Genomic DNA, 13,908 nt, shown 5'->3' with positions numbered 1-13,908 from the left:
ACACTCTCACTGTCTCTCTGTGTTTTTAGGTGTGGGGAGGACTCTCCGCAGGCGAGGCAGTTGTTGTCCCTGACTCTGGACTGGGTGAGCCAGTCTCTGCTGCTGGCCTTCCCCTCTTGTGTGGTCAGGGTCCCTGTGGCACGATGCCAGCTCTACTCACGCTGCATGAAGTAAGTCACACACATCACACACACCTTTCAGCTCCACACACACACATCACACACACCTCTCACCCACTCCTCTGTAGCCCACACACACCTCTCACCCACTCCTCTGTAGCCCACACACATCTCTCACCCACTCCTCTGTAGCCCACACACACCTCTCACCCACTCCTCTGTAGCCCACACACACCTCTCACCCACTCCTCTGTAGCCCACACACACCCCTCACCCACACTTCTGTAGCCCACACACACCCCTCACCCACACCTCTGTAGCCCACACACACCCCTCACCCACTCCTCTGTAGCCCACACACACCCCTCACCCACACTTCTGTAGCCCACACACACCTCTCACCCACTCCTCTGTAGCCCACACACACCCCTCACCCACACTTCTGTAGCCCACACACACCTCTCACCCACTCCTCTGTAGCCCACACACACCTCTCACCCACTCCTCTGTAGCCCACACACACCTCTCACCCACTCCTCTGTAGCCCACACACACCTCTCACCCACTCCTCTGTAGCCCACACACACCTCTCACCCACTCCTCTGTAGCCCACACACACCTCTCACCCACACTTCTGTAGCCCACACACACCTCTCACCCACTCCTCTGTAGCCCACACACACCTCTCACCCACTCCTCTGTAGCCCACACACACCTCTCACCCACTCCTCTGTAGCCCACACACACCTCTCACCCACTCCTCTGTAGCCCACACACACCTCTCAGCCACACACACCATATCTGTAACACATCCTAAGCCCCGCCCACTACCAATCATTACAATCACACCTTTAGTCAGGCCCTAAACCATCTGCCAACTTATACAGCCAACCCTCGGTGCACCAAACTACTTTACCACATCCCCAAGTGCTCTTCGACAGATCAGTAAATCTATTCGGCGCAGTAGTTCAGCACATACACACGCACATACACAAGCACATACACACGCACACACACACGTACACACACACGTACACACACACACACACACACACACGTCTTACTTGCTTGCTCTTTGGCCTTGCTGACGACTCACCACTGAGTCGTATTGCCTTGATGCCAGCAGACTCTAAACCTAGTGAAGCGTGACATACAGTAACCTATATGTCAAACGTGTAATGTGTTCAATGAATCCATGGTGTCTATCTGCCCTGGGTGGTGCATCACTAAAGACTGTGTTTACTCTGTTTATCTCCAGGAACTGCATCGCCTCCAGGGACCCCTACTGTGGCTGGACCAGAGGAAGCACCTGCTCCTTCCTCAGGCCCGGGACCAGGTGAGGCGCTGGGGGGGAACGAGGGCACAGCACTGGCCTCTGTCTGGTTCTATGTCTGGTCCCTGTCTGCTATTGACCTGCCCCGTGTCTGGCCTGTACCTTTGTCTTGTTTCTGTCTGGCATCCGTTTGACCTCTGTCATATCTATACCTGGTCTCTGTCTGGTCTCTGTCTGCTTCTCTGTCTGGTCTCTGTCTGGTCTCTGTCTGCTTCTCTGTCTGGTCTCTGTCTGGTTCTCTGTCTGCTTCTCTGTCTGGTCTCTGTCTGCTTCTCTGTCTGGTCTCTGTCTGCTTCTCTGTCTGGTCTCTGTCTGGTCTCTGTCTGGTCTCTGTCTGCTTCTCTGTCTGGTCTCTGTCTGCTTCTCTGTCTGGTCTCTGTCTGGTCTCTGTCTGCTTCTCTGTCTGGTCTCTGTCTGCTTCTCTGTCTGCTTCTCTGTCTGGTCTCTGTCTGGTCTCTGTCTGCTTCTCTGTCTGGTCTCTGTCTGGTCTCTGTCTGCTTCTCTGTCTGGTCTCTGTCTGCTTCTCTGTCTGGTCTCTGTCTGCTTCTCTGTCTGGTTCTCTGTCTGCTTCTCTGTCTGCTTCTCTGTCTGGTTCTCTGTCTGCTTCTCTGTCTGCTTCTCTGTCTGGGTCTCTGTCTGCTTCTCTGTCTGGTCTCTGTCTGCTTCTCTGTCTGGTTCTCTGTCTGCTGCTCTGTCTGCTTCTCTGTCTGGGTCTCTGTCTGCTTCTCTGTCTGCTTCTCTGTCTGCTTCTCTGTCTGGTTTTCTGCCCAGTTCTCTGCCTAGTCGATGCCTGGACTACCTGGGTTGCTGTGACACTCTCTATTTATACTGAGTGTTAGGCCTAAGCTCTGACAGAGCCTACAGTTATAAGCCTGCAACACAAGCTGTGGCTAGGCAAACATGTCCTCATTTAGTTATCCTGTCAGAGCGAGCTGTGTACATTTATTCATCCAGGATATCTGCTATTGCCATTGTGTGTTCACAACAATGCTGCATTCTTCAACACAGCTTGATATCCAGAGCTGGGTGTACATCTTTGTCAGGGTTGCGTTGCTCTTGTACGCCTGCCACAGAACGATTCCTGGCTGTCTTGGCAGCTCACCTCTTGTTCTGGGCTGTAAACCCTCCCACTCCCTCCCGCTCTGCCTCACGTCCGCCCAGCCCAGTGAAATCAAATCTCTTTTTAGAGAGGCTGCTTATTGAATTATGTGTGCAAACACAGGTAGAGTGCCAGCAGTTACAGACAACAGAGCCTTAAAGAGCACCTTACGGCCTCACCGTTATACAATTAAGGGCCCTGTGTTGTGATTTGATTTAGCAAGGGCGGTCAACCTGTCCATTGATCCTGTATCAAGTGATGTTCCAGTTTGAGGATAGATTCCATTTGGAAAAGTGAAAACAATGCTGGGTGATGGAATGGAAGACTTTAACATGGACTATATTGGAACAAAGATAATTAGGTTCCTTACTGATTAGTCTATCTGTTGATATTGTTTTATTACTGTAGGTGTTTTGCATCTGTTTATTAGCCTTCATATTTCTTTCAATCATAACTGTACCTGTAATCTGCTCTCCTTTAGACTCGGGGACAATAAATCCTTAAACTTATTCACATTCTCACCATTGAGGGTATTGTGACAAAACATTGCCTTCTTACCCAGCTGCACTAAAGATTACAGCCTGCAGCTTTCATTTACCCAACACAATATTCCCTATCAGGGTGAGCAATATATCCACAATAACCCTCCAACCACTCCAGTGTAAACTTACTTCTCAAAGTTATTCTCAGGCAGTGAAACACTCAGTTGGCCTGCTTGTTGTTTGGGCCTTTTCAACTAACTGTAGAGCTGGAGAAACATCCCAGTGAGCTGTCTCTGGCTGTGGCGGTGGCTGTGGCGGTGCAGCCTTCCCTCTAGCCTTGAGCACTTCCCATGTTTAAATGACCTCATTGGACAGGGGCCATTTTGACGCACAAACTGCTGTTATTTCTCCTCTTTAGAGGACCTTTATGGTATACATTCACAGTCTAACTAGCTGATGTTTCTGTGGATATGGGCCATGACTAAGAGTGGCCTGCTGTCTCCAGGGGAGGTCAATGCACCTGGTCTGGTCTCACTGCCGTTGGAACTCACCCGTTTTTATTTTTATTTTGTCGCTTCTTCATATAATGTCAAAGCCCCTTTTGATTTTCCAAGGTCTCCTATTAAAAAAGTAGAAATGGTAAATTATTTTTTTAAGCACGAATTGAAAGATCCAGACCTGCTTTCAGAGTTGGGGACATACAATACAGTATTATTTCTCTCAACTCCACACAAAAAAGTATTCCTGTCCTTTGCTGGTACAATGTTTTGTTTACCAGAGAAAAGCAGAGGTTTCTGTCAGTGACCAAAGCTTGCAGTAGGCCTATGTCACAATTGTCGTTGGTAAAGGAGGACCAATATGCAGCAGGACTGTGTATGCTCATCTTGACGTTTATTTAAACTATAATCAAGTGAACACCAGAACAACAAACAAACAAACAAAACGAACTTACGATCAACGAACAGTCTTGAAAGGCTCACTCACGCTAAACAAGAAACAATCTCCCACAAAATACAAACACACCCTAATATATGGGACTCTCAATCAAAGGCAAATAGACCACACCAGCCTTCAATTGAGAGTCTCCACCCCAATTACCTAAACATAGAACCAGACTCACTAGACTAAACATAGAATTACATGAATATCAAACAGTGCCCAAAAACCCCGGAATACATAAATCAAATGCCCTCCTAAATAACACACCACCCCGAACCACATAAAACAAATACCCTCTGCCATGTCCTGACCAAACTACAATAACAATTAACCCTTATACTGGCCAGGACGTGACAGCCTATGTGTTGGTAATGTGTGAATTGATAAATGACCGTCTTTCCCCTCTTCCAGACTGCCGTTCGAGCAGGACATAGAACACGGGAACGTGTCCCACTTGGGCGACTGTGATGGTAAGAGAAGTGTTTCTTTCTGTTTATTGCCATCCTCTAATGTTAAGCAGTATTTGTGTTGATTCAGTGTTTCTTACATAACTGCCTACTCTAGGGTAGAACATCATACATCTACATTTTACATTTAAGTAATATAGCAGACGCTCTTATCCAGAGCAATTTACCGGAGCAATTAGGGTTGAGTGCCTTGCTCAAGGGCACATCAACAGATTTCTCACCTAGTCGTCGCTGGGATTCGAACTAGTGACCTTTTGCCCCAGCGCTCTTAACCTCTATGCTCCCTGCCGCTACTACTGCTGTCTAGCTCCATATCATAATTAATCAATCAATCAAATGTATTTTATAAATCCCTTATTACATCAGCAGTTGTCACAAAATTCTATACAGACCCAGCCTGAAACCCAAAGCGCAAGCAATGCAGATGTAGAAATCCTCATGTATGTTTTACCCATATTTGTTTTCTTCTCTGTTTACTCTGTCTTATGACAATGTTCAGAAGCTCTCTTTTTGCTCTTCTGTAGCTTTTCTTTGTAGTTGTTTCTACTTCTGGCTAATTATTATGCGTCTCTGGGTAGCCTCGCCTTGATGTTTTCCTAGTTGTTTTCTGATATGAAAATGACGGCGGCACAGCAAAGCAAAGCGATCCCTCAGACAGAAATCTCCTCGACTCCCTGGCTCTTTTGATCCCACCACTACTTCTGATGAGGCATTCGTGCAAATGAATCCTCCGCCTCTTCAAGTTCTCCAAGTTCATCTGCCATGCACCTGGAGAGCCACACATATCAATATTACATAACAGTCTTCAGAGGGGCTGTTTGGAGATGCTCCCTCACCCCTGGAGCCCTCTGCACCCCCCTGGTCCCTGTCTGTCTGTCGGTCGGTCGGTCGGTCGGTCGGTCGGTCGGTGGGTGCTGGTCCGGTGGCTTGTGAGTCTTCCTCTAAGCTAGCTTGACCCTGTGTCGGCCAGCATACATAAAGGTGCATTAGCCTCAGCACCCAGCGTCTCTTTGAGGATGTTGCCAGGATTCTCCCATCTGATCTGTCTTAGATAATGGTTCTGATACTGACATGACAAACGCGTTGCGGTCCTGACTTCTGCTGAGAAAGGTGCTGTTGGTTGTCACAAGATGAATGGTGCTGAATAGCCCTGTGTACGCTTGCCAAAAGGATGCGCAAGCATCATATGGGCTGCCAGAATCATTAAGCGCTGTGTCTTAGAAAGTGATGAACTTGTGCTTCAATTTCTTCCTCTGTCTGATATTGATGCTATTTTAGTTTTTACAGCACATAGCTTCCCCAGTGTACAACACTCAGAGATGGTCTACACAGATCTCTGTAGCCATCAACAGACTCAATAGACAGTCTGAAGAAGACAAAAAGCTGCAAGTAGAAAGGAAACGAGTTATGACTTTTATCATAAAGTGTTACTATTTGAAACCTGTGAATTGTCACATCAGTCCAACACACACACACACACACACACACACACACACACACACACACACACACACACACACACACACACACACACACACACACACACACACCACACACACACACACACACACACACAGGTGTGAGTCTGCAAATCTCTGAGGTAGATTAGACAGAAGAATCTCAGCTCAGTCCATATACCTCTATCTGACATATCCCACCTGTCTGAATCTCCAGCAGGCAGATAGAAGAGAGCCTGCCATGCTCCATCCGTCTCTCTATGGGGTAATGCAACATTCATCACCCTCTCCCTCCCTCCCTCCTCACTCTCCCTGAGTGAGGGAGCATAGCTGGGCTCTGCAGCTCCTCAGTGGTGACACTGCACACAGCCGAAGCTACAGCCAAGCGCAAGCCAGACCCCACTCCCTCCCCCCAGTCCAGGCCCGTCGGCGGCCCACAGAGGGAGATGGATGGACAGCTCTGATAACTTGCCTTTAACTGCCTCTCCCTCTCCTTAGCCAGAGAAAAGTAGCCGCACGAAGGAAAGGAGGGGGAATCGATTTTCATCTGCTCTTTGGCTCGATTTGAGTCAAATAAATATCAGGAGTGAATCTATAAAGCAGTCTGCAGCCATGAGGATGAGGGAAGAAGGTGATGAGGGGAGAGGGTGAGGGACAAAGGTGATGAGGAGCGAGGGAGAGGATGAGGGAAGAAGGTGATGAGGGGGGTGAGGACGGAGGCGTGGCAGAGCTTGGGGTCCTGGACAGGGGCGTAACAGATGGAGTGAGGAGGCTACCGCCGTCTCTGGTGTCACCAAGTTGTCAATGCTCCCGTTACCGACAGCGTGACGAAGCAGTAACTCTGCCAGGTGACACATGAAGGCTGCCTGCTCCTACTCTCTCACCTCGCTTTTGCTCCCACCTCTTTCGCTCTCTTTCTCACTCTCACACTCTCTCGCCCTCTCCCTCAACTTCTCCCTCTGTTGTATCAAAGGTTCAGTACATGTACAGTATATCCCATGGTGGTCTACCTCAGCCCAGTCCAAGATAAGAGGGTCACTGTCTCTCTTCCTTTACACATCAACACAGAGATCTTCTTCAGAGATCAGGACAGGAGCTTGTTATGCCTGTCTCCTCTAAATCAGGCCTGATCAAAGCAGATGTAGACAACACAGCTTTTAATTGAGCTGACCTGTGATGAAGGGCTGCTCAGTCAGTTGAGTCCAATCAGAGCTGTGTGTGTGTGTGCTTTTGCATGCGCGTGGCTCTGCATGCTGAGGGCCTATCCTACCTCGCATCAGGCCGACAGCCTACAACTCAATCACTCTGTCCCCAGAGCTTCCTAAGCCAAATGCTGGATGTATACTTCTAATCATGTTTACATTGAGCCCAGTCAGTTCTGAAACCTCCTCTAAACATGTCAGGTAATAAATTCCAGAGGTGTAAAAACAATAATGAGCAGGATTTATCCCTGGCGTCAACGGATGATCAAACATGTCAGCTCCACTTACCAGCGGTTATTGCCCCACGCGGCCGCAGAGTTCAGGTTTTCCAGGTCGTGACCTGCCTGGCAGGAGTATTGGTTTCAGCAGGGTAAGCTCGGCTAAGTGTCGGGCTAGACTTCAACCGTCTACTATTTCATTTGTTGTAAGGGACCTTTAGCTCTCGCAAAATGTTAAACAAAGTCAATAAGAAAAGGCTAGAACCCTAAAGTAGTGTCCCAGCTAACAGTTCTAGGGAGAGAGAATGTTTTTGTAATGTAATCCCTAATGTTCGGGTGTCCAGTTTTCCGTTAGTTATGGGAACATTCTATCTACAGTTGAAGTCGGAAGTTTAAATATACATTAGCCAAATACATTTTAACTCAGTTTTTCACAATTCCTGACATTTAATCCTAGTAACAATTCCCTGTCCTAGGTCAGTTAGGATCACCACTTTATTTTAAGAATGTGAAATGTCAGAATAATAGTAGAGAGAATGATTTATTTCAGCTTTTATTTCTTTCATCACATTCCCAGTGGTTCAGAAATGTACATACACTCAATTAGTATTTGGTAGCATTGCCTTTAAATTGTTTAACTTGGGTCAAACGTTTCGGGTAGTCTTCCACAAGCTTCCCACAATAAATTGGGTGAATTTTGGCCCATTCCTCCTGACAGAGCTGGTGTAACTGAGTCAGGTTTGTAAGCCACCTTGCTTGCACACGCTTTTTCAGTTCTGCCCACATATTTTCTATAGGATTGAGGTCAGGGCTTTGTGATGGCCATTCCAATACCTTGACTTTGTTGTCCTTAAGCCAATTTGCCACAACTTTAGAAGTATGCTTGGGGTCATTGTCCATTTGGAAGACCCATTTGCGACCAAGCTTTAACTTCCTGACTGATGTCTTGAGATTTTTTGCTATAATATATCCACTTAAATTTCCTTACTTATGATGCCATCTATTTTGTGATGTGCACCAGTCCCTCCTGCGGCAAAGCAACCCCACAACATGATGCTGCATGCTTCACGGTTGGGATGGTGTTCTTCGGCTTGCAAGCCTCCTCCAAACATAACGATGGTCATTATGGCCAAACAGTTCTATTTTTGTTTCATCAGGCCAAAGGACATTTCTCCAAGAAGTACGATCTTTGTCCCCATGTGCAGTTGCAAACCGTAGTCTGTTTTTTTTATGGCAGTATTGGAGCAGTGGCTTCTTCCTTGCTGAGTGGCCTTTCAGGTTATGTCGATATAGAACTCGCTTTACTGTGGATATAGATACTTTTGTACCTGTTTCCTCCAGCATCTTCACAAGGTCCTTTGCTGTTGTTCTGGGATTGATTTGCACTTTTCGCACCCAAGTGCGTTAATCTCTAGGAGACAGAACGCGTCTCCTTCCTGAGCGGTATGACGGCTGCGTGGTCCCATGGTGTTTAAACTTGCGTACTATTGTTTGTACAGATGAACGTGGTCCTTCAGGCATTTGGAAATTGCTCCCAAGGATGAACCAGACTTGTGTAGGTCTACAATTTTTTTGGCTGATTTTTGGGGGATTTTCCCATGATGTCATGCAAAGAGGCACTGAGTTTGAAGGTAGGCCTTGAAATATATCCACAGGTACACCTCCAATTGACTCAAATGATGTCAATTAGCCTATCAGAAGCTTCTAAAGCCATGACATCATTTTGGGGAATTTTCCAAGCTGTTTAAAGGCACAGTCAACTTAGTGTATGTAAACTTCTGACCCACTGGAATTGTTATACAGTGAATTATAAGTGTGTTAATTTGTCTGTAAACAATTGTTGGAAAAATGACTTGTGTCATGCACAAAGTAGATGTCCTAACCAACTTGCCAAAACTATAGTTTGTTAACAAGAAATTTGTGGAGTGGTTGAAAAACGAGATTTAATGACTCCATCCTAAGTGTATGTAAACTTCCGACTTCAACTGTATGTTAGCAAAAACCTTCTGAGAACATTTTAAGCATGTTTTCGTGTTAACGTTAGGAGAACTGTCCCTTAATGTCAAACAGAACTTATCTAGAATGTGGTTAATGTTCTCAGAATATACAGTATTAATGACTCGTTTCATGAGACTTTGCAAGAACATTCATGTGTCAAGTTCTCTGAAGGTTATGACAATGTTCCACCAAAAATACACAGAACATGATTACCATGTTCTCAGAATATAAGATATTAATGTTCTAGACACGTTTTATGAGAACGTTGCAAGAACATTCCTGAGTTCAGTTTTCTGAGGATTAGGAGAATATTCCATCAACATCCCACCAAGTATAAACATCCATGCTACATCCATTTTTGTTACTTTTCAATTTATGATATACATAGTATGTGATGTGGATTTCAAGAAGATGATGGAGATTAATTGAACATGCACAATGTAATCATGAATGTCATATTGTGTCAAATATGTAAGTTGAAAACACAGTATGTTAAAAGCATTGTGTGGGAGTATCCCTGACCTTGCCAACAGACAAAGAGCTATGAATGGATCAATAGTTCACCAATCAGGGCCTTGATTGGCTTGGCAACAGTAACAAGACATGTTGTGTAATGATAAAAAAAAAAAATGTGGACACGAATGTTCTTGCAACATTCCCATGAAACATGGCTAGAACATTATCTTATGTTCTGAGAACGTGGGAACCATGTTCTGTGTATGTTTGGTGGGACATTGATGAAATATTCTCCTCGCCCTCAGAAAACGGGACACATGAATGTTGTCGAAAAAATGTGTAATCACCTTATAAAGTCATTATGTGCTTTAGACTGTGTAATAGACTACTGCGATGGTAGGCTATTCAATAAGTAAGTTATTTCATCTAAGATGTCTAAGCAGGTATCCATGATACAAGATATTTTGATGTGCAACATCATCCAGTGATTGTCGGGGGAGAGAGAGAGTCTCACTCATCACAGCAGCAGGCCCCAGTGAAACATGCCCCGGGGAAACATGCCCCAGTGAAACAGGCCCCGGGGAAACAGGCCCTAGGGGCTGAGCTGACACTTTCATTACAGGAATCATGAGGATAATACACTTTACTGTTTGACCAAATAATGGTTTTAACTGCCAAAAAAATGACAACGTTTTGAGACATTTGATTGCAGTGACCTTTTAATGAATGTTCAGCTCGCACTGATGCGACTAATTAAATGTTTTACTCGTACAGCCAAGTCAAAGGGTTGCAAAATGTGACTAAATGGTCGCAGTCTTGACCATTTAGTTATACTGTAGCTATATTGTAATAAAAGTTGTGTCATAAGTAGTGGTCTGATAGGTTGCAACAACCAACTAGCTAGAGTTATCAATCGGTGTCACGTCCTGACCATTGTGTGCACTTATTTTCTATGGTACAGTAGGTCAGGGTGTGACTGGGGGGTTTATTCTAGTAAAATTTTTCTATGTTTGGGTCTAGTTTCTGTTTTTCTATGTTGGGGTTTTTGGATGATCCCCAATTAGAGGCAGCTTGTCATCATTGTCTCTAATTGGGGATCATATTTAAGTAGTTGTTTTTCCCACCTTTGTTTTGTGGGAGATTGTTTTGAGTTAGTGCATGTTGCACCTCTGTTGTCACAGTTTGTTGTTTTTGTTTAGTGTATGTCTTGCATAGTTTCACATTATAAATAAATATGTGGAACAATATTCACACTGCGCCTTGGTCCGTTCCTACACACAATCGTGACAATCGGTTATTACCTGAGATTATATATTGGAATGATGTACTTTCAGATGTCTCTTGAGTCAACTTGTGGGTGCAAACACTGTCTTCTCCTGTAGAAACGTTGCATTTGATCTTGTTTGAATTGGCTCGATAAGTAAAGTGGTTCTACTTTTCTACCTGGAGCTTGTACCACCGGGAGAGTAGCCATGGCGTGTGCTTTATTTGCATCAATGATTTTTTGCTGCCAGATTGGAGTACAGTTGCTGGGCAGAGAGGTGACTCATGAATGACCTGGGCATGATATTTGTTTTCTACTAATAACAGCATTGCAACATTGCAATAAGAAGCCTTACAATTCTGCTAATGTCATGCATGCTTTTGATTGGAGCAAACAAATAACACTGAAAAGCAAAAACTCTTGTGCAGTCGACTTACTAGGCAGAGTTTAGTCACAGAGATGATTTTGTCTTGTCTCGTTTTTGTCTACTGAAATGAACAATTATTTTAGTTATAGTTTGTTCTGAGTCTATTTAGTCAGTTATTGTCTTGTCAATTGCCACTGAGAAATAGGTGTTTGTCACATATACTCCCTCTCCGGCCTCTAGGTCGTCAGGCTGCTAATTTTCGTGCACACCTGTCACCATCGTCTCACACACCTGCGCCTCATGACACTCACCTGGACTCCATCTCCTTGATTATCTTCCCTATATCTGTCACTCCCCTTGGTTCTTTCCTCAGGTGTTATTGACTCTGTTTTCATGTCGGTGCGTTGTTTGTATTTCGTGGTCATTGTTTCTTTTATTTATTAAAACACTCACTCCCTGAACTTGCTTCCCGACTCTCAGCGCACTTGTTACAGTTTGACAAATATGTTTGTCAGTATTTTCATAGACGCAATTAACACTGAGTCCCACTTGCAAAATCCCTTGTTGTTCCAAGTCAGCACATTTCAAATCTGCCTTTTTCCAGAAAGACGTCACTGGGAAGCCAAGTGGGTTTCCGTCTGTGTGAACCAGTGGCATGTATTCAAAATGACAAAAAAACTAACAAAAAAGAACATATAAAATTATTTATCTTTTGGCTCTCTGTGTTTCATAATTTTCCTTCAATTCACAAGAGGCTGAATGTATTTCACCGAAGAAAGCATCCGAGCGAGCAAAACAGCGCCCCTCTGTCTCTGTATGTGTAGACCATCTATCTGATCCTGTCTGGTGCAAAAGAGTATGATATTGTTGTCACCTCAACTGTGAATGGTGCTGGTGCACCAAAAAAAAGTGTCAAGGGAAGCCAGTTTGGTTTTGGCTTCTCTCCAATCACATCGCATCGAGAGCATACGTCATTGACAGAAACAACTTGAATTGTTGCATCTCTTTGTGTTTCTGCCCTCCAGTGGCTAGCTAGCTAGCTAAAACTGGCCTTTTCCTAAATGATACATGGATGGAGCTGTCAAATGGAGCTAGCTGTAAAATGGCTCCAGAGAGGAAGGCAGACGTCCCCAACCTATTGTTTTTTGTTTGTTTATTTCCGTTGTTTGTAACTTATTTTTTTACTTATTTTGTACATAATGTTGCCGCTACCGTCTCTTATAACCGAAAATAACTTCTAGACATCAGGACTGCGATTACTCACAACGGACTAGCAGAATCCTTTTTTTCCTTTCACGAGTCTGACGAGCCCAACGCGAAGGATATACTGCTTTCTCGGGAACAGGCCCAGATCCCCGTGATTTGCGTGAAGAGGAGGTGGAGAAAAAGGGGCCAGACGGCAGGCTGCCTTCTGATAACTCGTAGGCGATCGAATACACCCCGCTTCCTTCCATTCTTCTAGCAAACGTGCAATCTTTGGAGAATAAAATCGATGATTTATGCGGAAGATTAAACTGCCGACGGGACATTTTAAAAACTGTAATATCTTATGCTTCACGGAGTCGTGGCCGGAGGTAGAGTATCTCATCATAAGCTGTAGACCACACTATCTACCTAGAGAGTTTTCATCTGTATTTTTCGTAGCTGTTTACATACCACCACAGTCAGAAGCTGGCACTAAGACAGCATTGAATGAGCTGTATTCCGCCATAAGCAAACAAGAAAAGGCTCACCCAGAGGCGGCGCTCCTAGTAGCCGGGGACTTTAATGCAGGGAAACTTAAATCCGTTTTACCACATTTCTATCAGCATGTTAAATGTGCAACCAGAGGGAAAAAACACTGGACCATCTTTACTTCACACACAGAGACACATACAAAGCTCTCCCTCATCCTCCATTTGGCAAATCTGACCATAATTCTATCCTCCTGATTCCTGCTTACAAACAAAAATTAAAGCGGGAAGCACCAGTGACTAGATCAATAAAAAAGTGGTCAGATGAAGCAGATGCTAAGCTACAGGACTGTTTTGCTAGCACAGACTGGAATATGTTCCGGGATTCCTCCGATAGCATTGAGAAGTACACCACATCAGTCATTGGCTTCATCAATAAGTGCATTGATGACATCATCCCCACAGTGACGGTACGTACATACCCCAACCAGAAGCCATGGATTACAGGCAACATCCACACTGAGCTAAAGGCTAGAGCTTCCGCTTTCAAGGAGTGGGACTCTAACCCAGAAGCTTATAAAAAATCCCGCTATCCCCTCCGACAAACCATCAAACAGGCAAAGCGTTAATACAGGACTAAGATCATATCGTACTACACCGGCTCTGATGCTCGTCGGATGTGGCAGGGCTTGCAAACCATTACAGACATGATGTAAAGAATGTTTGCTGGTCTGGGGTGTGTAATGAGGAGCAACCAGATGCTGCACTTGATGCATTTATGAAACGACTCATTCCAGTTACTAATAAGCACGCACATTAAGAAAATGACTGTAA

At 45.0% G+C, this 13,908-nt stretch overlaps 1 protein-coding gene across 3 annotated transcripts in view; it reads left to right on the top strand.

Moving 5' to 3' along the window:
* Positions 1-13,908, top strand: part of sema6bb (sema domain, transmembrane domain (TM), and cytoplasmic domain, (semaphorin) 6Bb) — a 135,055-nt gene that overhangs the window by 97,075 nt on the left and 24,072 nt on the right. For all 3 annotated transcript variants that reach the window (XM_014216459.3, XM_014216458.3, XM_014216456.3), the window contains exons 14-16: positions 30-170; positions 1,378-1,455; positions 4,384-4,442. In XM_014216459.3, coding sequence (XP_014071934.3) covers positions 30-170; positions 1,378-1,455; positions 4,384-4,442 — 278 coding nt within the window. The remainder of the gene's footprint in view (positions 1-29; positions 171-1,377; positions 1,456-4,383; positions 4,443-13,908) is intronic.

The sequence above is a fragment of the Salmo salar genome, chromosome 10 (assembly GCF_965601325.2).
Source record: "Salmo salar chromosome 10, fSalSal1, whole genome shotgun sequence".
NCBI lineage: Eukaryota > Metazoa > Chordata > Actinopteri > Salmoniformes > Salmonidae > Salmo > Salmo salar.
The sequence above is the reverse complement of the archived record's forward strand: the minus strand, read 5'-3'. Positions and strand labels throughout refer to the sequence as shown.